This window comes from Oncorhynchus mykiss, chromosome 15 (genome assembly GCF_013265735.2).
Source record: "Oncorhynchus mykiss isolate Arlee chromosome 15, USDA_OmykA_1.1, whole genome shotgun sequence".
NCBI lineage: Eukaryota > Metazoa > Chordata > Actinopteri > Salmoniformes > Salmonidae > Oncorhynchus > Oncorhynchus mykiss.
This window is the reverse complement of record NC_048579.1, coordinates 59,484,200-59,508,832: the sequence shown is the minus strand read 5'-3', so window position 1 is coordinate 59,508,832 and position 24,633 is coordinate 59,484,200. Positions and strand designations below refer to the sequence as shown.

General features: G+C 42.4%; 1 protein-coding gene across 3 annotated transcripts in view; it reads left to right on the top strand.

Moving 5' to 3' along the window:
* The window catches only part of LOC110490467 (protein lin-7 homolog A), a 31,554-nt gene continuing 6,921 nt past the window's right edge, over positions 1-24,633 (top strand). For all 3 annotated transcript variants that reach the window (XR_005036153.1, XM_021563869.2, XM_021563870.2), the window contains exons 1-4: positions 1-152; positions 12,764-12,882; positions 18,878-18,949; positions 23,104-23,313. Coding sequence is in view for 2 of the 3 variants with exons in the window: in XM_021563869.2 (XP_021419544.1) it covers positions 116-152; positions 12,764-12,882; positions 18,878-18,949; positions 23,104-23,313 (438 nt within the window). In the remaining variant the exon portion in view is untranslated. The remainder of the gene's footprint in view (positions 153-12,763; positions 12,883-18,877; positions 18,950-23,103; positions 23,314-24,633) is intronic.

Below are 24,633 nucleotides of genomic sequence, written 5' to 3'. Positions count from 1 at the left end.
TCTCCCTTCCAGCCACTCCCACCGACGAGCTCTGTGCTCTCACTCGCCCGTTTAGCTTGAGTTGCTTCAGATGCTGCAGCTACCGTAGTCGCTATATCTCCCCTTAACAGCAGTCATGGCGACAGAGGTCCAACCGCTCACTCTGGATCGAGGTAAGACGCACAACCATCGGATTCGCTTTCTTGTTGAATTATTTATGGTTCCCGAAACTTGAGCGAACGATGCATTGGCGGACCACATTTAAGTTGAAACTACTATATGCTATTATTTCAATTGTACATTCGTCAGTTTATATTTCTCTCTCGCTGGATTCCGTTATTTGCTGGGAATAAAATGCCTGGACCGTTTGATGCGCACTCTGCCAAAATTGGATAAAACGGCTTAATTAAATAATACTGTTCAGCAATATTATAACAAATGTGTTATCAACGCACAGTATAACATCCCACTGCATATGAATAGTGCATTTATCTCTGTTATGTAACATTCAGTAGAATATTATCTCGCTTTATTCTTCACTTCGTGATTGGGAGAAATCATTTATTGGGCGCAGGGATCCAATCACGCGCAAATCCTTACTTCTCTGGATATCCGACAACTTTTGGATGGGTAGGCGTAAGAATAGATAACAAACACCTTTTTTAATCTGTTTATATTTTTCTTGAATCCAATGGTAACTTGGACAGTAATAAGGGGTACAGGTCTTCACCCCATAGCATACCTGTTGTCGGCAGTGAAAAATGAATTCACCTGCGGCATTATTCTAAAAGGAAGGGTGAGTCCACAATGTCGTCTACCAGTAGCCTACGTCATATTTTGAGTCGTAATAGGCCTACTTGCACGCTGACTTCAGGTGATATTGCTTTTCTACGGTAGCCTGCCTGTCCAATGATAACAGATGTGTCACAGCATGATTGCAGGTCATGTGATAAAATATGATTTTATGAGCGCATCATTCAGATGCCATCATTCAACCACCACCGAGATTTCCATTGGTTCCATGTAGCCTACTTATTTTTTTCTGATAGCTCCTGGCTATTCTTTAATTTTGATATTCAAAATGTGGACTATGGGGAAATCAGATTAAATGTGTACAGTGGCGGTTCTGGGGGGGGGGGGGGGGGGGGGGGCTCTGACCCCCCTAAATGTGGAGTATGAAATCATTTTTACATAACTAATTTTTGCTATTGTTCTGTTTTTACATCCCTTATTAGACAGTGGCAACGATGATGATTATGAACATGGTATTTTGCCTGCTAATGCCTGCAATGTAGTGAAGAAAACGATGACAACAATAACGTCTAGTGTAACTGGACCCTCTAACAGTACAATGGGCTCCAGATTGGCCACCCCAGTTGAACTGGTCTAGGACTGCCACTGAATGTGTAGACTACGTTTTAGTCTGTAACTGTGTAGCCTATAGAGTGCTTAAAACTTATCAGGTGGTGAAATGCATTAGTGTGGCTGCATGACACAAATGAAAGGGGGTGGTGTTAAAAAATAGAGAAAGATGATACATCTGGAAAAAGTAATGGGCATGGGCCCACTTTGAATTATTGCCACAACTGTCAGTGACAGTAGGAACAACTGTAAACGCCTTGGAATAAACAACTCACGGGAATGTAGAAGGCAAGAGGATACAAACATCTGTCTAAATTGGAGAATTACAAATGGTGACCGCTCTACGTTGTGTTGAACACAGCATTGCGCATGAGTGATCGAGCCTGGTTGTTATCATGAAGTATGGAATGGATGTAAACCGACCGAGGATCCTCAGCGAGTGACCTGTCTTTATACCCAAGGAATAATGGATAATATAACGGTTTTATTCCCATTTTATAAAAATTGGCTCATTTTGAATGATTTACGGTTAATTCAATGCTCAGTGGCAATTGGATTCATTATTGCGTGACTGCAGCAACTGAAAGGGGCTCTGTATGAGTCAAACGCCTTCACATACTGTATATGAGCTGTGTGTGCAAGGGCAAAAACATGGTACAGGGCAAAATGATAAACAAGAAGCTCTGCCCAGTTTCCTCCCACCATCATCAGTTCAAAGAACTCAGTAATTAGGGGAAGGAACATTTCTGGCATTGAGATTCTATTGATAAACAGGTCATTCATTATATGGCACATTAGGGAAGTTTTTTTTTCATCCCCAGTTAAACTGAAATATAAATGCCAGTATAGGTTACTCAACTTTTTCCATTTTGTTTGCATAGGTAGACTAGTGAGTCAGAGCCCCTATCATTTCAGAGAGAACATTTGGGTGGCTGCTGTATCCACATGCTCTGCACAGCAACATTAAGTGGTCGATCATGTAGGGGATCATAATGATAGCTTTACAGGAGCTGTCATAGTCTTTGCACAGAGTCCTTTGTCGCTGCTGCCAATAGTGAAGAAACACTCATTTATATTGAAAATAAGCCTGTTTTTTTGTTGAAAGCAGGATGTGTTAGGAATTTGTCACAAACACACAAAGAGGCGGGAAACTCACTGTGCTTTAAGGTCATGACTGCACTTCCTGCTATTGTCTCAGGAAATGACTCAAACACCACTGTCCTGTGGAGAAACAGCCTGTGTTGGAACCTCCCTGCTCATGACACCAAAGTTCTCCTTCATTGATTGAATCTCATTCAAACACTAACTGGCTCCAGGCATGCCAAGACTATTGAAATGGATAGAGATACTGAGAGAGTTCTCATCAACCGTGTGCCATGAAGCCCTAATAATATCAGTCAGGCTGAGGCTGTACAGTAATCACAGTGAAATGTGTTAGTGTTCTTTCTGCCACATATTTTCAGATGGAGATGCATTTGAGGCCTTTGTGAGCAGAATTCCTATCTATTTGCTGATTGAGCAGTGTAGGAAGACACAGATGGTCAAACAGGTTTCTGTGCTGTGTGAAATTACAGTGGATTTACTAAGATTCCAAACATCGAGGGCGAGCAGAAGCTTGAAATCTGGAAGTCAATACTTTTTTGATGCTCTCCGTGCATGGTTTATTGCCGTAATAAATATAGAACAACCGCACATTTCCTTGTAAGTTATCGCTGATCCTTTGTTTGAGTCTATTCACAGGGGAGAAAGGGCAACACACCGTAGCCTACTCAGGGCCCTAAGCATGTTGTCTCACCATACTGCAGACAGGCTTTGCTTTGCTTGCAGAGGTCACTGGATTTGTTCATTGTTCATTGCAGCGACCTTCCTCTTGTACCTTGCTTTGGGTGATAACAGAGAGGAGGGATTACAGGTGAGGTGAACAGCCAGCTCAGCAATTTCATCAACGGAGAGCTATTCAGCCCTAGGTAAGCTCTCATTAGAACCACAATGAAAGGACATTTCATTTGTTTGGGATGTACATCTGCCAGGTAATCAGTCAGAGGAAGGGAGACAAAAACAAAGTTCAGTGTTGTCTGCTTCTGCCTTAGACGGTCCCCATCAGGGCTCATTAGCCTAAGAGTGATTTATTTTCCCTCTATAGTCAGGAATGTCACGGCAGGGCCATTTAGTGTTAATTCACTCGGTTTATGGGGGGGATTGATAAAGGGAGGTGCGTCCATTTAAAAAGCTCTCCTGTTGAGGAGCTGGCCTTGTGTCTGGCAAGCCCCTGCTGGCCTGTTCCTCTACTCATCCAGAGAATGAGCACAGTAGAGGTTTTTTGTGTGGTAATTTCAGTGTGGTTGCCAATGGCACAAAGGATACGCGGGTCAAACTGGGAAGTGGCAGATGGCATGGCCTCTCCGGGGCAATTTATTCTGGCATGTGTAAGTCAGCCATTCTGGTAGTGACGGTGTTAGGGTACTGCTCTGGGAAACATTACATGTGGGAGTGAGGAATAGCTCAGACTAGTCTTGAATCAATCAGCTATGAAAAGATTCTCTATTAGGACCTTAGACGTCCCAGTAGAGATGGAGAAGATGCACCTGCGTTGCAGTCTCTGTTTTCATCAGCCCCATGTCTTAATGAGCCAGCTGAGTTAATTGGACATGCTTATTTACACCGCACAGCACGTGCAGATATTGGAAAATATATTCTATTCAGCTTTGCCCTCTATTATCTAGGGCAATTATGTGAGGATATTGGAGCACTGCCCAGTTTTGCAAACAGCTCAAAATCATGTTTAGACTCTTACTCAAGTGTAGAAAGCAGTGAAGCACTCATTGTTTAATACTGCGGCGTCGAAAGGCTTGGACCCCAGGAAGAGTGAAATAAGCCGTGCCTAAGGCAGGACAGCACAAACCTGGTGTGTTTCAGCACAGCAGCATTGCTAGCTTCTTGTTGTGGTCTTCACATTTATTTATGACACATCCCGGGTGATGGCTGCATTAGTAGATCCAGTCATCAAAGCAGAGCAGAAAGGGAACTCTGTGTACTTGAAAGGCTGACTCATTCTGGAACTGGTGATTTTAGACATGGTGTTTTAGACACCATGCTGTTTATAGTTTGAACGTTGTATTTGATCAACATAATACCATCATTTCTGTGGTCGTCCGTCATTGATTCGATTTTTGGAAATCTCAAGGTAACACACAGCACAGTACTTACTGTATGTTATAGATTTACCACAAAACATCTTTACATTGTCAGTCACAGAAACAGATTTATCACTAAACGTCTTTACATTGTCAGTCACAGAAACAGATTTATCACTAAACGTCTTTACATTGTCAGTCACAGAAACAGATTTACCACTAAACGTCTTTACATTGTCAGTCACAGAAACAGATTTACCACTAAACGTCTTTACATTGTCAGTCAAATAAACAGATTTACCACAAAACGTCTTTACATTGTCAGTCACAGAAACAGATTTACCACAAAACGTCTTTACATTGTCAGTCAACTAAACAGATTTACCACTAAACGTCTTTACATTGTCAGTCACAGAAACAGATTTATCACAAAACGTCTTTACATTGTCAGTCACAGAAACAGATTTACCACAAAATGTCTTTACATTGTCAGTCACAGAAACAGATTTAACACAAAATGTCTTTACATTGTCAGTCAAATAAACAGATTTACCACTAAACGTCTTTACATTGTCAGTCAAATAAACAGATTTACCACAAAACGTCTTTACATTGTCAGTCAAATAAACAGATTTACCACTAAACGTCTTTACATTGTCAGTCACAGAAACAGATTTATCACAAAACGCCTTTACATTGTCAGTCACAGAAACAGATTTACCACAAAATGTCTTTACATTGTCAGTCACAGAAACAGATTTACCACTAAACGTCTTTACATTGTCAGTCACAGAAACAGATTTATCACTAAACACCTTTACATTGTCAGTCACAGAAACAGATTTACCACAAAATGTCTTTACATTGTCAGTCACAGAAACAGATTTACCACTAAACGTCTTTACATTGTCAGTCACAGAAACAGATTTATCACAAAACGTCTTTACATTGTCAGTCACAGAAATAGATTTCACTAAACGTCTTTACATTGTCAGTCACAGAAACAGATTTATCACTAAACGTCTTTACATTGTCAGTCACAGAAATAGATTTCACTAAACGTCTTTACATTGTCAGTCACAGAAACAGATTTACCACAAAACGTCTTTACATTGTCAGTCACAGAAACAGATTTACCACTAAACAGTTTTGCATTGTCAGTCACAGAAACAGATTTACCACTAAACAGTTTTACATTGTCAGTCACAGAAACAGATTTACCACTAAACGTCTTTACATTGTCAGTCACAGAAACAGATTTATCACTGAACAGTTTTGCATTGTTAGTCACAGAAACAGATTTACCACTAAACGTCTTTACATTGTCAGTCACAGAAACAGATTTATCACTGAACAGTTTTGCATTGTTAGTCACAGAAACAGATTTACCACAAAACGTCTTTACATTGTCAGTCACAGAAACAGATTTATCACTAAACAGTTTTACATTGTCAGTCACAGAAACAGATTTATCACTAAACGTCTTTACATTGTCAGTCACAGAAACAGATTTATCACTAAACGTCTTTACATTGTCAGTCACAGAAACAGATTTATCACTAAACAGTTTTACATTGTCAGTCACAGAAACAGATTTACCACTAAACAGTTTTACATTGTCAGTCACAGAAACAGATTTATCACTAAACGTCTTTACATTGTCAGTCACAGAAACAGATTTATCACTAAACAGTTTAGCATTGTCAGTCACAGAAACAGACTATAGTAGACTAATAGCTTCTTAGATACGCACTATTAATTAATTGATTCCTCTTGGAAATGGCTCTTTAGAGGACACTGCTTTCAGTAACACTTCAACAGCACTTTCAGAATATTTCTCTCACAAAGTTGGGCACCCTCTAAAACACCTTCATCGTTGCCTTAGAACATGAATTAGAATGAGCATAAATGTTTTATTTGTTGGCTGCCTCAAGAAATCTTTCCCACAAAGAATTCAGATATGATTTATATTGGCCTTTGTTCTATTGCTTTTACTTCTGTCTTTATTACTGTTAGGGACACATACATCGGCCCATTAGGAATGTATTATACGTACACTGAAGGACGCACAGTATCATTTTGGTTCAAGTTGGCCACAGGGATTTCAGTAAACAGTCAGTTTGCTTCACTTTCTGTTGTAATTGGAGACGGATGATAAACCTTTCAAATAGAGAAATGTGTCATTGCCCAGTCAGGAGTGATTGTTGAAATAGAAAATGGTAGATGAGAGCCCTATGTGACCGCTCCAAAGAACACGTCTCGTTACTTTCAGCTCATCCAATCAGGCAATGGTAATGTGTTCTCACTGCTGTGTGGCAAAGAGAAGTTAAACTAGGTCAAATGTTTGGCTAGTAGCATCAATGTTCCCGACTACACAATGCATAGCAATGTACTGGTGTTTCATACTTTATTTAGTTATAGAATACTGATGAAGGCAAGAAACATGCCTCCCCAACTTCACAGATTGAATTCATGTAAATTAGGAGTTGTATGTTTAACTTTTAACAGCTATTGTTTTTCATCTCTTGCTCCCATCCTTAATGACACTTCCAATAAGAGCAGCAGTTTCACCTGGACACCTCTGTCTTCCCTTGAAAATATGTGTCAAATGTATTTTTTATTTTTTGCAAACATGCCTTGCAGATGATCTAATGGCAACATTGATTTGCCGTTGTGTCGGCATTAAAGCTGAACATACAGTAACTGCTCTTTGAATATTTTCATTTCGTGGAGGAGGGTTGAGTCCCACAGATGTTGCACACATCTGGACCCCTTGAGTCCATCTCTAGAGTTGGTGAAGCGCCAAGGGGGCTGAAGTCTCATTGGAGTGTGGAGAAGAGGAACGACGAGGAGAATGCTAATGGCTTAGTAGTTGAGTGAATCCATCTCATTGGAGTGTGGAGAAGAGGAACGACGAGGAGGATGCTAATGGCTTAGTAGTTGAGTGAATCCATCTCATTGGAGTGTGGAGAAGAGGAACGACGAGGAGAATGCTAATGACTTAGTAGTTGAGTGGATTCCCGCCACTGACTTCCATTGGTTTCAAATGAATCCATCTCAGTGGAGTGAGGAAATCCAAAGAGAGGAGATCTGTAGGCCTACAGGACTGGTATCCTATCCTGGGGCTTCACTGAGCCACGTTCTTTTAATGAAGTGGGATAGAGAGAGAGAGAGAGGGCCAGATCCATGCATACTCTCAAGTTCCTCTCTCAGATGGGTTGGAGTGTTAGTTAGTAAGGCAGGCCAGGATGGTGTTGGCTGACTGTGTTTTACCCTCCAGATGTACTGTAGTTATTCATGGAGTGGCTTCGGCTTGGTAACAGGCCACGCCATGTGGGCGGTGAGGGTATTCTTAGTGGTGTGTAGAGCTACTCTTACAGAGCAGTTTTCCTTTTTATTAGCATTGTAGGCTGAGGGACAGCAACACGGAACCCAAACCGCCATCGTGCATTAATTAATTTTGTCCCCCCCACACCAAACGTGATCACGACATGCAGGTTAAAATATCAAAACAGACTCTGAACCAATTACATTAATTTGGGGACAGGTCGAAAAGCGTTACACATTTATGGCAATTTAGCTAGCTTGCACTTGCTAGCTAATTTGTCCTATTTAGCTAGCTTGCTGTTGCTAGCTAATTTGTCCTGGGATATAAACATTGAGTTGTAATTTTACATGAAATGCACAAGGTCCTCTATTCCAACAATTAATCCACACAAAACGGTCAACCAAATTGTTTCTAGTCATCTCTACTCCTTCCAGGCCTTTTCTTCTCTGGACTTTATATTGCGATTGGCAGCTTTCATAAATTAGGTCACCGCCACCGACCTCATTCGTCTTTCAGTCACCCATGTGGGTATAACCAATGAGGAGATGGCATGTGGGTACCTGCTTCTATAAACCAATGAGGAGATGGGTGAGGCAGGACTTGCAGCGCGATCTGCGTCACAAGTAGAACTGGACCAGATTTTATCCCTTGGCAACGCAGACGCTTGTTTGCACGCGCAAGCAGTGTGTGTGTGCAATAATTGAATAATATAGATTTCTAAATGTATTTTGCAACGCTCGCACACGCGACATGAGCGGTGTAGTCAGGGTATAACTTTGATGCTAGTGGTGGTGTAGCTCAATATGACCATGGTTTTACTGGTCTGTGTGTGTCTACATAGCCAACTATAAGGTCAGATTAGTAAGGACTTAAGGTCTCACTTGGTCACCTAGGTGATGTGGCTGAATGTACCACACAGGGATTTGATGTGATGCGTCGTTATAACGTGTCTTATTTGGGAGTCGTTGCAGACAAAGCTATGTGGATGTGACATAACTCTGTACCTGGCTTCCCATAGTTATTGAAACAGCAAATCACCCAGGGCTGCCAAGCAAATATTATACCCTGGGGGTTTATACCCCTTAGATCACACACAGAGGAAACCATTTGATGTCTCACTCCTCACACCGTAGACAAAATACAGGATTCCAGCAGAAATGCCTGACGTAGGCAGCTCCTCACAGGACTGGATGGTGTTCTATTACTGCTGCATGTTCTACACCAATTATCACACAACACTATCCACGGTCTGTCCAAGACATTCTGTCCACAAATAGCCATCTACTTATTGAAACAAATCGACACGACAGTGCTTGCAGAGTTGATGAGCTAGAAGACCAAGGGAAGCAGGGTGGATGACGGCATGATATGTGTCACGATGCAGCAAATGAAATGCAACTTTTTATTTATTTATTTATTTTATTTTTATTTAACCTTTATTTAACCAGGTAGGCTAGTTGAGAACAAGTTCTCATTTGCAACTGCGACCTGGCCAAGATAAAGCGTAGCAATTCGACACATACAACAACACAGAGTTACACATGGAATAAACAAAACATACAGTCAATAATGCAGTAGAAGAAAAGAAAACAAATAGTCTATATACAGTGAGTGCAAATGAGGTTAAGGAAATAAATAGGCCATGGTGGAGAAGTAATTACAATATAGCAATTAAACACTGGAATGGTAGATCGGCAGAAGATGAATGTGCAGGTAGAGATACTGGGATGCAAAGGAGCTAAATAAATAAATAAATAAATACCAGTATGGGGATGAGGTAAGTAGATAGATGGGCTGTTTACAGATGGGCTATGTACAGGTGCAGTGATCTGTAATCTGCTCTGACAGCTGGTGCTTAAAGCTAGTGAGGGAGATGTGAGTCTCCAGCTTCAGAGATTTTTGCAATTCGTTCCAGTCATGGGCAGCAGAGAACTGGAAGGAAAGAAGACCAAAGGAAGAATTGGCTTTGGGGGTGACCAGTGAGATATACCTGCTGGAGCGCGTGCCACGAGTGGGTGCTGCTATGGTGACCAGTGAGCTGAGATAAGGCGGGGCTTTACCTAGCAGAGACTTGTAGATGACCTGTAGCCAGTGGGTTTGACGACTGTTGGAGAGGGGAGGCTTTTATGACCGATTACCTGTAATAACTCTAGGAGCAGGAGAGGCTCTGCTGTAGTCTAGCCCTCATCACTGGTTTAGGGGGATAACAACTGTCACATCTGGTAGCAACAATCCCTATTTACTGCTGTGGTGTTGGCTGACTGGTCATAGACACTGGACAGTCTGAATAGGGGAGATGGGGCATGACATATATGGCCTCGTTATGGTATTTGTGATATTTTTGATATTCAAATGAAGGTCTAAAATACTGCCTTTGATTGCTTGTAGCCTAAAACATTTCCGGACTTTTCCGGACTGCCAGATCTTCTTCTCTTTCTCCTTTCAAACAACTTGATACCCGGTCGAAATCCTTCCCTTTAGCAACCAAACACGGTTTGCTTTACTTTTCCAAAATAGCTTCTTAGCCTATAACCCAGTTTATTTCAAAGAATGTATTTATTTAATTCCCCAGACCGAAGTTGAAAGCCAAACTACTTGAAAGTGGTGCTGAACAGGTGGAGACTCCCAACTTTTGTTTTTGATCAGTGTAGGGTAGTACAAAAACTGACCTCCCGAGAAATCCCATCTATCAACAAAAATGTTTTAGAAATCTTAATCTTTGAAGCGTTGCTCGATGTTGGAGGCCTCGTCAGAGACCTTGACGAGGATGAAGAAATTGGTGCTAATGGGCAAATGAGAGAAGGCAAAAGCTCTCCTGATCTGGCCCTGACCTCGCTATAATGAGAAATAAACACTCATAAAACTAACCAGGCTGCTTGGAATAATACCAGCAGATTACTGGCCACTCATTAGTGAAATGCTAACTCTCTTTTTTTACAGATATGGTACACAATATTGTACAACCTCATTCACCTTACTTACGGACTCATTGGACGCTTATTAAATCTGATGGAAATTCTGTACATTAGCTACATTACCATTACAGAGCTCTGTTGCAGGGGTAATGTAAAGTAGTAATGAATACTGTTTTATCCCTCCATACACACTCACAGGTTTAGAGAAAAGTGTCCCCTTTCCTGTGTTCGACTCCCTATGGACCAGCTGTAATTCTGCTCTCGTCTCCCCGTAGTTTCGGGTTCTTGACCAAGTCTGACATTTCAGGCAACAACCTGCCTCTAGGGTGGACTATACCACCCACACCAAGTCTCAGCCTAAGCTTTGAGTGTTCGGCCAGTAACTGAAAAGTCAGAAATAAAATCAGCCGATGTGCCCTTGTGCAAGGCACATAACCTTAATTTGCTATGGCTGACCCTGTAAAAAAATACATTTCACTGCACCTATCCGGTGTACGTGACAATAAAACATATATTTTTTGCACATCCTATAGAACATTCTATGCGATATTATCTTGGCTGACACTTGGCCATCATTACAGAAGATGCTGAGTGGAGTCGTGGAATTAGGGTGATGAATTCCCTGTAAAGATCTCCCTGACAACACTTTGTGGCTTGCAGTAACCAATCCTGATGGAAATCAACCCCATCATTTCTTCTGCTTTAATGTAATCCACGCTGGTACTCTGGGTATCATGTTCTTTCTCCATGTATACTTGTTTACCAACAGTAAATGTTATGCCCTTATTTGACGCTTAAATACTGGCACAAAACAAACCTGCCTAAACAACCACAGGTTCTATGTATGCAGTTCTCCCTCCTCTTACCTAATTCGCCCTAGGTCTGTAAACAGTAATAGCTTTTCTGCCTCCTCTCTGCCTCACCGGGTTAAACTAGATTGTCTTCCCTCTCAGTCCAGCCTCCCTGGGTTCGGCGTGATGTTTATAAACATCGTGGGTTGTTTACCCCTCTCTATTGGTGTTGTACAGAGCGTGGCGCTAGTTCAACACCAGGGACATGGTGTTTAAGATTGTTCAGAATCCTTGACCTTAGCCTCTGTATATATTTGCTATTCAAAGAATGTATATAGTCTACATATAGTTGAGCTACATATAGTTGGATATTTCTTGGATTAATAAAGTAGACTCAGTTAACGATTTTACATTTTTAGATTTTTAACATCTAAACTATATTATCAACTCCAAAACATAATCTTGCTATTTCTTCTGAGTGGGACTGTGTCACTGGGTTCGGCATCAAGCTAGGTATGAAACATCGAATATCTGTAGTCCATTACAAGTGGTTTGATCATTTTCCAGCGACTCGCTGGTTGCAAACTGTGTAGTTTGGTTTTTGCACATGCTGAAGGGATAAAGGGTTGACAGATGCACATTATCCACCCACTGCTTTTTATTTTGTTTCTTCTATAACAACTGACCCAACGATTAGGCTGAGCATCAAATTCCTCCTCTCCCCTTCCAACATGTACTCTCATTTCTATCATTTTTCCTGAAAAGAATCTGCTTTACGCTGGATTTTTTCAGGGGATGATAATTAGGAGTGGAGAGTTTACTAGACATAGGAGTCAAAGTCTTTAACTTAGGGCGTCATGGGTTTGTTTTAAAAGGATCTAATGATCGCGGTGCCCGCTCATGCCAGGATTCGCTCGCTTTGAACAGAACGATGCTCTACCTTGAAGTCCGCCCCCCATTTTCTCATGCATGGAGCAGGCCTAATGCAAACTACGCTGGGATTGCTTTCTCTCTCTCTCTCTCTCTCTTGATCCCCTTGGCCCTGACTCAGTTTTTTTTTCCATTATCCTCTCTATCGATTCGCTCCGGACTTATTTTTCAAGGCTCTGCTGTTAATGTAATTCAATGGGGCATTTTTTCCCCTTCTTACCCCCTCTCTCGCTCTCTCTCTGACTTTCTCCACCTCTCTCTACCTTTTCCTCTCTCTCTGCCTCTCCCTTTCTCTCTGCCTCTCTCTCTCTCTCTCTCTGTCAGATGTAGCCAGGGCGATTGAGCTGCTGGAGAAGCTACAGGAGTCCGGAGACGTCCCGGGTCACAAGCTGCAGTCCCTGAAGTTGGTGTTGCAGAGTGAGTTCTGCACAGCCATTAGAGAGGTGAGTCGATTCCCCTGCACCACGGCCCCAGGGTCCTTTTGCTCCTGCCAACACAGGGAAATTGACCACAGGTGACTGATGGTTATTTTAATGAAGAAATGTGGCTACACAACAATGCAGACTTTTAGGGGTGTTTTCCCAGACGTGGTCAGCTCAGACACACAGACTGAAGAGTAAGAGGGCCATCAATTCTCAGACTGAGGTAATCTAGTAGGAAATGTAATCTACTAGAGGAAATGTCAGAGAGGGCTGGCCCTTTCATTGGACAGCAGGATGAGAGAAGCCTGGCCTGGGAGTCAGGCAGAGACACTGGAGCCTGGTGCTGCCTGGTGGTGGGGGAGGCTTCATGTCTCTGCCAGGAGTAGCAGCTAGGCAGCACCCTACAGACTCTTTTACAACAGCTGGCCATTGAGAGGGAAAGAGCGAGAGAAACACTTCAACCACCAACAACACATCCAGTCACCAGGGAAACTAGAGAGGATCAGCTTGGATTGGTTGCAGAGGCTGACCGGCCATAGTTTCCAGTCAATTACGTTCTTGTGTGAGCTGACACTTTGCCACGGTGCAGAATGGCTCTTTCTCGTAGAGGTCTGACTGCTAGAGGAGCTGGAGAGTGAAGATGAGTGGTCGTTATCAGCAACATTCAACAGCTGTGGCGTTCATGTCAGTGGTTTAACAGCCTCCCAAGACAATAAATACTCCCATGTCTCTATGGAAGAGCAGAGAACATGGCATTTATGTGAATTGAGCAATACCTTGCCATACGTGCTGTGTCGCATGTGTTTACATTCCAACACGCGGTCACAACCCCTGTATTCACTTTTATTACACATGCAAATTATTCCACGCAAATTTTTCCCGGACAATGGATAGTGACGAGCATCGTAAAAAACACTTCCCTGCGGCTCGCTCTCAATACCCTGACAGCTGAGCCTTTTTGAGCTACATTGGCGAGTTAATCGTAATGTAATCACATTTGACCTCATCTGGCCCCTGTTCTGTGCTGGAATATGTCTGCAGATGGGAGAGAGCCATGTCGTGGGGATTCCAACCAAAAGGAGAGAGACTGTATTCTTCACAACAACTTTATTATTAGATTTGCAAAAATGAAGCAATCAATAACAACCACTCAACAGTGTCACCGTTGTCTGTTCCGTCCTGCATGTTTCCACACGTCTAAGTTCCTGTAGATTGTTAAAACAGAATGTCACATACTGCAGTCACACCTAAACGGCTCTTATCTGTACGCCCAGACAAATGACTAAGTCACACAAGACAAGCCTGTATCAGCAAAATACTAATGTATAACAAAGGACAATTCTCCAAGTAAAAACAGCATAGTATGTTCAATTAAACAACATAGTGGGTCAATAAATAATTTCCTCCACAGCTATTACAGGAAGATTAAAGGTTGCTTCAGAGCCATGTATAGTTGCTCGGTATTGGGATTCACCTGTGTGTCATTTCATTAATGCAGATGACCTATTCTGCGTTGAGCTGGGGCCACCAGGTATTATAATTGAGCGATTAGATTTGTTCCCCTCGTCTCATATCTGCTTGTGAAGCTCATTTCATGGTCTGATGAGCAGACACAGAATCCCACAGACCAGGGTAGCTTGATCATGTCTCTACTGTAGAAGTCACAGAGGTGATCCGGCTGAAAACCTTCTTCACAGTGTCAATAGAATTTACAGCCACATGAATCAGCCTAGCTATGGGTGAGGGGGTTAACTGGCTAACTGTTGATAGGGGAAATTGATGTGGGATGGAAATGCCTGCTAAGGTGAAAGACCCCCAATTACAAATAGATGGAGTGAGGAGGAGCGTTGCTCTTCCCAACCTTGTCTATCAATGACATCTCAGAGCTCAGGGAAAGTCCCTGAATGAGTTGTCAGAGTCAATCTGCTTTGCAAATGGAAAGGGAAGGACACCAGGGAAGACGACTGGGAGCGCTAACCAGCGGGAAATGATGGAGATTATGATGATTTCCAGCCACTCTGTTGGCTTGACTTAAAGCGTTATGCATATCAAGAACTGGTCCTGATGAAAATCATTCGACAGGCCCGAGCAAACGATTCAACCACACATGAACTCGAATCATGACTTTCATTAGTCACAAAACAATGCAGGTCATTTTTCATTGCAAAAAAAACAGAGTCTTTTCCAATGAACTGAATCAATTATGTGATCATAGAGTTGTAGTAGCCTGATGATAATGGAACAGGGCATATGAATACGGGTCTCACTTTGAATTCATATAAAGGAAAGGATTTGTGTGCCGCTCCATTGAGGGCAGACCTTAGTCTCTCACTACATTTACTGTGAGCTGAAGGCTGAAAGCCACTTCATTTAATTATCTCTGTGCGTTTAATATTCTCTTTTTGTGTCATGCTGACAGAGCTAGGGAGGTCTGTGAATGAACAGTTATTAATGCCGTTTCGCTTCTACCAAGTGACCACTTTAAACTCAGTCAGCTAGAGAGAGGAGAAGGAGAGCTCTTCAAGCTCTCTCTCCGTCTCATCCTTCCCCATTTTGCTCGGGGAGCCATGGTTACACGCGTCGTGCCACCCTCCGGGCAGCTCTCTCCACTATCAGGCATTGTGGCGTCCTCGTAAGGCTGACGGTAAGACTGGGATCCCCCAGCCCATCAAGCACAATGAGCCTTCCACAGAGGTTAGATAGATCTGGGTTAATGAATGCCTGCCGTGGTAAACGCCCAGTGTACCGTAGAGTCAGGAGAGAGAGGGGGAAGAGAGAAAGGGAGAGTATATTCAGGAGGGACAGGAAGAAAGTAGAGTTCAGAGGTAAAGATGGATGCATAGCAACAGGAGGGGGAATGAGATAGAAATGATGCCTTCAGGAGTGCAAGTCTTTCAAATCTCTCTCTCTCACTCTCTCCATCTCTCTCTCTGCCTGTTTCTCACTCTGTTTCTCTCTCTCTCTTTCTCTCTCACTCTCTTTCTACCTCACTTTGAATCTGTTTGTTCCCTGGTGAAAAGAACAGTGAAAAGAACACAGCAATTTGTTGACTGTTTTCTTTATGCTATTGGAGATTATTTTCCCCCAATGAATTATCAGAACAGAAGGTTATGTTCATTCATTAACAGTGTTGTCAGACTGAGTTCAACTGGGTTCATAAAGGTAAACCTAAAAAGCTCAAATATCTTATTTTTGTATGTGAACTGCTTGCTCAAAACAAAATCCAATTGATTTATTTTGTTGTTGGCTTGCGGTTATTCTTTTATTTTCATATCAACCAACAGACTTTGTTTTTCGTCAGTCAGATATACCCAGGTGACACAAAACCACTTGTTTTATTGTTGAAACACAGATGAAGCACTTTGAAGTCGCAAAGAGGCAAGGGCCTTAGTTTTTCTCCAGCTCATCATACAGAAATATTGAATGATGGTTGAGCCCAGAAAACACATGCTCTCCTTGTGTCGAGACATACCGAGGTGTGAGCTGATGAGTAAAATCCCCATTAGTTTCCATTCCAGAGAAAAACAATACAATTCACTGCACATGAAAAAGTCAATGTTGTTCTTCAAGAAGGGTTTGAGACGTTACAATTTAATTTGGTTTGCTTGTTGAGTAATTCAGCAGTAGTTAGTGGTACATCCAATTTGCACTTCAACTCGTGGATGTTTGTGCATATAGTTAAGCAAATTACAAATTGAAATAGCTTGACCTTTATTGTTGTTCACGTGTTTCCTAGACACAATTCTCCTGACTCACAGCAAGGCATCCACTGAGCCCTTGAATACACAACAGTCCATACATCTTAAGTGTATTTAAATCAGGCTCACAGGGATGGATGGATGCTGTATCTTTATATGACAAACGATGCACTGACAAAATGTTTATAGAATGGACCAGCCGCAAGGCTCTTGGCTAAAACACACAAAGGATGAGGGCTCATATGAGTCACATCAAACAATTACATGACCCCGTATGGGGAGTAGGCCAATGTCTCATGTAATGTTCAACACTGCAACACTAATCAGAGCATTCATAATGTTTCGAGTTGTTTCTGTTGGATCACCAGAAGAAGGTGTGATAATGTCATACTATATGCTGGGGGTGTTATCGTAAATGGTGTCGATACAGTATGTCATGTTCTGTATAGAAACAACTCAAAATAGCTCTTTTACTCCTGAAAGCTTTCCATTGGCTCGGAATGCTGACTCCTCTTTAAAGGAGGTTAGAACACACTGTAGATGTGGAAGAGGTATCCTGGAATAAGGTCCCAAGATGGTGTTCAATATTGGATTTCAAAGAGTTGCTCAGCTGAAAAACAAAGTACTGCTTTTTGACTGTAACACCAGAGTTCCACTAGTGTATACACCCTTAAGTTGTACTAAGGACATCGTGTTTCCAAAGCTAGGGCCGACAGTGAGGACTTGTGAAGAGCGGAGTCAACAACCTCTGCATAATCAAAACAGTTGCTTTGTGAGAAGGTGTTAAACATTGTTCACAGTTAGCCATTGTTATGTATTACTGAACAAAAATAGAAACACAACCAATGTTTCATGAGCTGAAATAAAAGATCCCAGAAATGTTTAATATGCACAAAAAGCTTGTTTCTCACAAATTGGTTATGTTTACATCCCTGTTTACATCCCTGTTACTGAGCATTTCTCCTTTGCCAAGATAATCCATCCATCTGACATGTTTGGCATATCAGATGCTGATTAAACAGCATGACCATTACACAGGTGAACCTTGTGCTGTGGACAATAAAAGGTCACTCGAAAATGTGCAGTTTTGTCACACAACACAATACCACAGATGTCTCAAGTTTTGAGGGAGCATGCAATTGGCATGCTGACTGCAGGAATGTCCATCAGAACTGTTGCCAGAAAATGTAATGTTAATTTCGCTACCATAAGCCGCCTCCAATGTTGTTTCGAGAATTTGGCTGTACGTCTCACACCGCAGGCCCCGTGTGACCCAGGACCTCCACATCCGGCTTCTTCACCTGTGGGATCGTCTGAGACCAGCCACCTGGACAGCTGATGAAGCTGAGGAGTATTTCTATCGCCTTTTTGAGAGGAGGAAAAACTCATTCTGATTGGCAGGTCCTGCCTCCCCAGTGGGTGGGCCTGGCTCCCAAGTTCCCTCCCAGCCCCACCCATGGCTGCACCCCTGCTCGCACCCCTACCCAGTCATGTGAAATCCATAGATTAGGACCTAATGAATTTATTTCAATTGACTAATTTCCTTATATGAACTTTAACTCAGTAAAATCGCTGAAATTGATGCATGTTGCGTTTATTTTTTTGTTTTCTATATTTTGTGAATATAAATAATGCCCGAAAAGCCCCAGTGTCCTTGCCTTGGCCCCAAGTCAGGACAAGTCCACTGAGGCCATGGCCCAATGAGTACCAGGGGCCGGGCGGTGGAGCTGGAAACAGACAAATCTGAGGCTTTTTGGTCAAACACAGGGGGGGGAAATCCTTAGTGGAAATTCACCTACAGTACCAAGAGTCTTAGCTCCACTCGCTACTCCGTTCCAAACTCCACTCTCTTCAGTTTATTTACTCGGTGCCATGTGTTACCCACATGAGAGAAAACCAAAAGGGGTAGTAAGCGCCACACCACAGTGTGCTATGAGTATTTTGTACTTACTGATGCATCACGGTTTGCTTATGCTAATTGTCGTAGGGACCAGATGTTTGAGCAGCCTTACGGGCAGTAAGTAGCAGGAGGCAGCAGGATCAGGCGCCAAATAGTGTGCAGTTTATTAACAGTGAGAGGTGGATCCAGGTGGATGAAGAAATCCAATGAACATCTACATAATCTACAAAGGTATTTGCAAGAATAAACACTCTCAAAATACAGGTTTACATAGAAAATCAAAAACCTAACCCTGCCAACTACCATGTCTGGTAGCCTACGACATGGATTGAACATGCAAGAGACTTGGAGAAATGTTACAGAAAATTCAAAAGTACTGAGAGAATACACTCATGGTTTGTCCATTTTTCTCTTTCAGGTGTACCAGTACATGCATGAAACAATCACAGTCAATGGCTGTCCGGAGTACCAGGCACGGGCTACAGCGAAGGTGATCAACATACTCTAATCTCAGACTGTATTGACCAAACTTGAGGCTGAAAGATACTGTACAATGTAGCCTAGATACATAAACACCCATGTCTCCATCAGATGATCAAAGAGTGGAGCAGGTTTGGTGCACAATGAATTACTCATTAGCAGACCTTGGATGTAAACACTTGAGAGGTTCTACCAATGAGTCCCTCCGCCACCGCTCATTCATATTCCTTCTGAGGAGAGCTTCTTTTGTGTAGGAGAATAAAACAGACATCTAACAGTGAAAGGGAGACAGGAAAAGAGGGAATCAAGAGGGAGGGTGAGATGAGAGAGAGGAGTGCATCACAGTCCTCTTTCCCAGTGTCACCAATACATAAGATAGTGAGTGAAGAAGAGATGGGGCAACGTAGGGAGGTACGCACACTGACTGATACAGTTGGCTGCTCCTTCCAGAGACTGCTGCCCCCATCTTCTTACACGGCCTGGGCACACAGAGGAGTAGGACACAGATTGATTGACAACACTGGGCAAGCAGGATGAGTAGGTAACTAGGGCCGGTGTGGAATACAATTCCAAAGGGCGCTTTTTTTTGTCAGCGAAACGTCATCTCTTCAACCGCAAATGCTCTGTAAAACTTTGACTAGGGTTCAGTCCCTTTCTAAAGGAGTAGTAAACAGGGTAACCTTTTTTAATGACTTTCATCAGACTGGATTGTGTTGTGAATTTCCATCTTGGATGAAAGGTATACAAGGACATACAGTTAAAGTCGGAAGTTTACATACACCTTAGCCAAATACAACTCAGTTTTTCACAATTCCTGACATTTAATCCTAGTAAAAATTCCCAGTCTTAGGTCAGTTAGGATCACCACTTTATTTTAAGAATGTGAAATGTCAGAATAATAGTAGAGAGAATGATTTATTTCAGCTTGTATTTCTTTCATTACAATCCCAGTGGGTCAGAAGTTTACATATACTCAATTAGTATTTGGTAGCAATGCCTTGAAAGTGTTTAACTTGGGTCAAACGTTTCAGGTAGCCTTCCACAATCTTCCCACAATAAGTTGGGTGAATTTTGGCCCATTCCTCCTGATAGAGATGGTGTAACTGAGTCAGGTTTGTAGGCCTCCTTGCTCGCACACGCTTTTTCAGTTCTGCCCACACATTTTCTATAAGATTGAGGTCAGGGCTTTGTGATGGCCACTCCAATATCTTGACTTTGTTGTCCTTAAGCCATTTTGCCACAACTTTGGAAGAATGCTTGGGGTCATTGTCCATTTGGAAGACCCATTTGTGACCAAGCTTTAACTTCCTGACTCATGTCTTGAGATGTTGCTTTAATATATCCACAGAATTTTCCTACCTCATGATGCCATCTATTTTGTGAAGTGCACCAGTCCCTCCTGCAGCAAAGCACCCCCACAACATGATTCTGACACCCCCGTGCTTCACGGTTGGAATGGTGTTCTTCGGCTTGCAAGCCACCCCCTTTTCCCTCCAAACATAACGATGGTCATTATGGCCAAACAGTTCTATTTTTGTTTCATCAGACCAGAGGACATTTCTCCCAAAAGTATGATCTTTGTCCCCATGTGCAGTTGCAAACCGTTGTCTGGTTTTTTTATTGGTGGTTTTGGAGCAGTGGCTTCTTCCTTTCTGAGCTGCCTTTCAGGTTATGTCGATATAGGACTTGTTTTACTGTGGATATAGATACTTTTGTACCTGTTTCCTCCAGCATCTTCACAAGGTCCTTTGTTGTTGTTCTGGGATTGATTTGCACTTTTCGCACCAAAGTACGTTCATCTCTAGGAGATCGGACGCGTTTCCTTCCTGAGCGGTATGACAACTGCTTTGTCCCATGGTGTTTATACTTGCGTACTATTGTTTGTACAGATGAACGTGGTACCTTCAGGCGTTTGGAAATTGCTCCCAAGAATGAACCAGACTTGTGGAGGTCTACAATTCTTTCTCTGAGGTCTTGGCTGATTTCTTTTGATTTTCCCATGATGTCAAGCAAAGAGTTTGAAGGTAGGCCTTGAAATACATCCACAGGTACACCTCCAATTGACTCAAATTATGTCAATCAGCTTATCAGAAGCTTCTAAAGCCATGACATAATTTCCTGGAATTTTCCAAGCTGTTTAAAGGCACAGTCAACTTAGTGTATGTAAACTTCTGACCCACTGGAATTGTGATACAGTGAATAATAAGTGAACAATTGTTGGAAACATGACTTGTGTCATGCACAAAGTAGATGCCCTAACCGACTTGCCAAAACTATAATTTGTTAACAAGAAATGTGTGGAGTGGTTGAAAAACAAGTTTGAATTATTTCAACATGTAAACTTGTTTATTTCATTATGTAAACTTCCGACTTCAGTCCTACTGGCCTATTGAAGGACACCACTGTGTCTGATGTTGATGGAATATCAAAATACTCTTTCTAACCTGCTCAGATCAAATGATGTTGAGGTTGATGGTATGCTGCTGTTACAGCGACGTGTCCTTTTCATTTCCCTTCAAATATTAATCATTTGTGGAATATCCAAAGTCTCAGTTCAACATTATAATGTACATAATCATAAACAAGTCTTTTTTTTCTCCAAAGCTTATTCAAAGGCTGTTTTGAAAGAGAGAATGTAGATCGGTCTAATCAAACTACTTTACAATTCATGAAAGGGCTTGTACTTCACAGTGTTAAAGCAAACAAGATTGTCCTTACGACACTGTTTACACAAGAAAGCAATGACAACAGCATGAAGTGCCTTTCAGCTTTGTCCTTGTCCATCACCAATCTTTTCAAACGAATATTTAATACAGCCACCAGCGGAGCAGCAATTAACAAAGAGCAAACTCCGTTCACTGGCTTCCACGCCCACGGGAGTGATTTCCATGGACGACATCGAAATGAGATGGTGCGCTGCTTTTGAAAGTGCCGCCCTCTAGAGAGTTTCCGTTTAGCTGAGCCGGTGCTTGTTTCATCAGCCTCGTCTCCAAGTACATCTCAAGTACATCGCTGACCAAAGGCCTGGAGGGCAGCACTCAGCACATTTCACATGAATCACTTTAATAAGTAGGAAATTGGGGGCCTAAAAAATGTGTTATAGTCCTATTGAAAAGCAGGGATCCTTGATACACCAGCAGTCTTGAGGCATTAACAAGATGTTCTTTTAGATGCCTTTGGTGAACTGTTGCTGATGAGCGTTTACCAATTCAAATGTGTTCCACCTGAGAACATGAGCACTTGATTCAGTTTTTTACCCAGTTAATTGAATCAATTCCAGACTGTAATTCCTGGCCTGAGGTTCTTATCTTTTATCTTCCAGAGATGGGAGACCACTTAGTCTATGGTGCTCCAGAGAAAAGACTGAGCTGAACTGATGGCTGATGATAATAACATTTTGTTGAAATTAAGTCATTTCCATATGTACTGTGACATTCCTTAGGCAATTTCCCAGTAAGCTGTAATTTTTCTTTGGTTCGCCCCAGACACTGGGGAGGATCTCAAAGCTTTGGGCTTTCACCTGCTAGGGAAAACTTTGGATCCACATACGCCAAGCTTTGAAACAGAGGCCTTTTTCCCCGGCAGTTTCCTGAGAAAGTATTGCTTAATAATAATAATGAGACAGACTTGACAGACCGGCACCTGTGGCGATGTACATCTGCTGTTCCTTTCCCAGGCTGGGCTAACAAGCTCCTGCACACTTTGTTTCAGACGACAAGGCGAGAAGAAGATTCGTCTAGAACTTGAAAGCCATCCCAAGCCAGTGGAATTTAGTAAAGCAGGCTCACAGACATTTAGTTAGTTGGGGTGAAAGTTATCTTGCGTCTTCTTCTCCAACGGCGACAGATATGTGCTAATCCATGTTCTTACAGAGCCAGAAAGCATCTCACATGGCTACAATACATCACCATCATCGCCTTGGCTCTCACTTTGTTATTTTAGTCCTACTGGACGTCTCTAAGCTCTGTTTAGAGAGAGAAGTCAGAAGGTCCCACCCACAGAGCGAATTTAAGTCTGTACACTTATTTGTCTGTTTGGAAATGCAATCCCAGTTCATGCACTTAGTATCGTCATTATCTAATCTATTTGTGTGGTAGACAGAATAGGGTGGTATAGGGCATGGAGTTAGTGCTGAACACACCAATAATGGTCTGATCTCTGCAGGCCACAGTTGCAGCCTTTGCGGCCAGCGAGGGTCACTCTCACCCCCGAGTGGTGGAGCTGCCCAAGACGGAGGAGGGGCTGGGCTTCAATGTGATGGGTGGCAAGGAGCAGAACTCTCCCATCTATATCTCCCGCATCATTCCAGGGGGCTTGGCTGAGAGGCATGGGGGACTGAAGCGAGGGGACCAGCTCCTGTCTGTCAATGGCGTGGTATGTATAGATTATTTACAATTACCGCTAGGTCTAGTCACATAACTCTGTACCCTATTTATGATATTCTGTGAATTTGCGTCTTGTATATTACGAGTCCCAATCACAGTTGTGTGCTGTAGTTAATATTTCCAGGTATTAATTTTCTCATCTTGCTTGACATCCGAGCAGGGAAGCATTTTGTCTAAACCTTGAGTCAAACTGTCACAATATGGATTGGGTCAAGCAGAGTGATTGGTTTTCTGAAGACCTAAATAAAAATAGGCTTACAGTGAACCAGTGTCCAAGATACAGGAGGGCTATCTATGACTAAAGCAACGGGCAACAACAAAAGCTATTACAAAGTGACAGTTTTTTAGAAGCAGCCAATGTCACCATGAGCAAAGTGTTCCAAGCTTCACACGGCTTAGCGGTTTAGCCTTTCAAAGTCACTCCTTGCTGAATCCTGTTCCGTAACTGTTCATGTAAACCATCAAATGAAAACCAATTTGCATGGTAATGTCAGGATGTGTTTGGACATAAAAGTTACACCAGAGACTCTGGGTTCGAGCCCAGGCTGCGACCGGGAGGCCCATGGGCGGCGCACAATTGGCCCAGCATCATCCGGGTTAGGGAGGGTTTGGCCGGCTGGGATATTCCTGTCTCATCTCGCACTAGCGACTCCTGTGGCGTGCCGGACACAGTACACGCTGACCACAGTGTTTTCTCCGACACATTGGTGCGGCTGGCTTCTGGGTTGGATGTGCATTGTGTCACGAAGCAGTGCGGCTTGGTTGCGCTGGGTTGTGTTTTGGAGGACGCATGGCTCTCGACCTTTGCCTCTCACGGGTCCGTATGGGAGTTGCAGCAATGAGACAAGACTGTAGCTACTACCAATTGGATACCATGAAATTGGGGAGAAAAAAAGGGGTAAAAATATTTTTTTTAAATGGAAAAAGCAAGCTTCATAAAGGATTCATTTGATTTCCGTAACATCCAGAATTGTAATGTGAAAATATACAGTGCCAGTCAAATGTTTGGACACCCATTTAAAGGTTTTTCTTTACTATTTTCTACATAATTGTGGAGACGTCAAAACTATGAAATTACACATATGGAATCATGTAGTAACCAAAAAGTGTTAAACAAATTAAAATATATTTTAGATTCTTCAAAGTAGCCACCCTTTGCTTTGACGACAGCGTTGCACACCCTTGGCATTCTCTCAACCAGCTTCACCTGGAATACTTTTTCAATAGCCTTGAAGGAGTTCCAAAACATCAAATCAAATCTTATTGGTCACATACACATGATTAGCAGATGTTAATGCGAGTGTAGCGA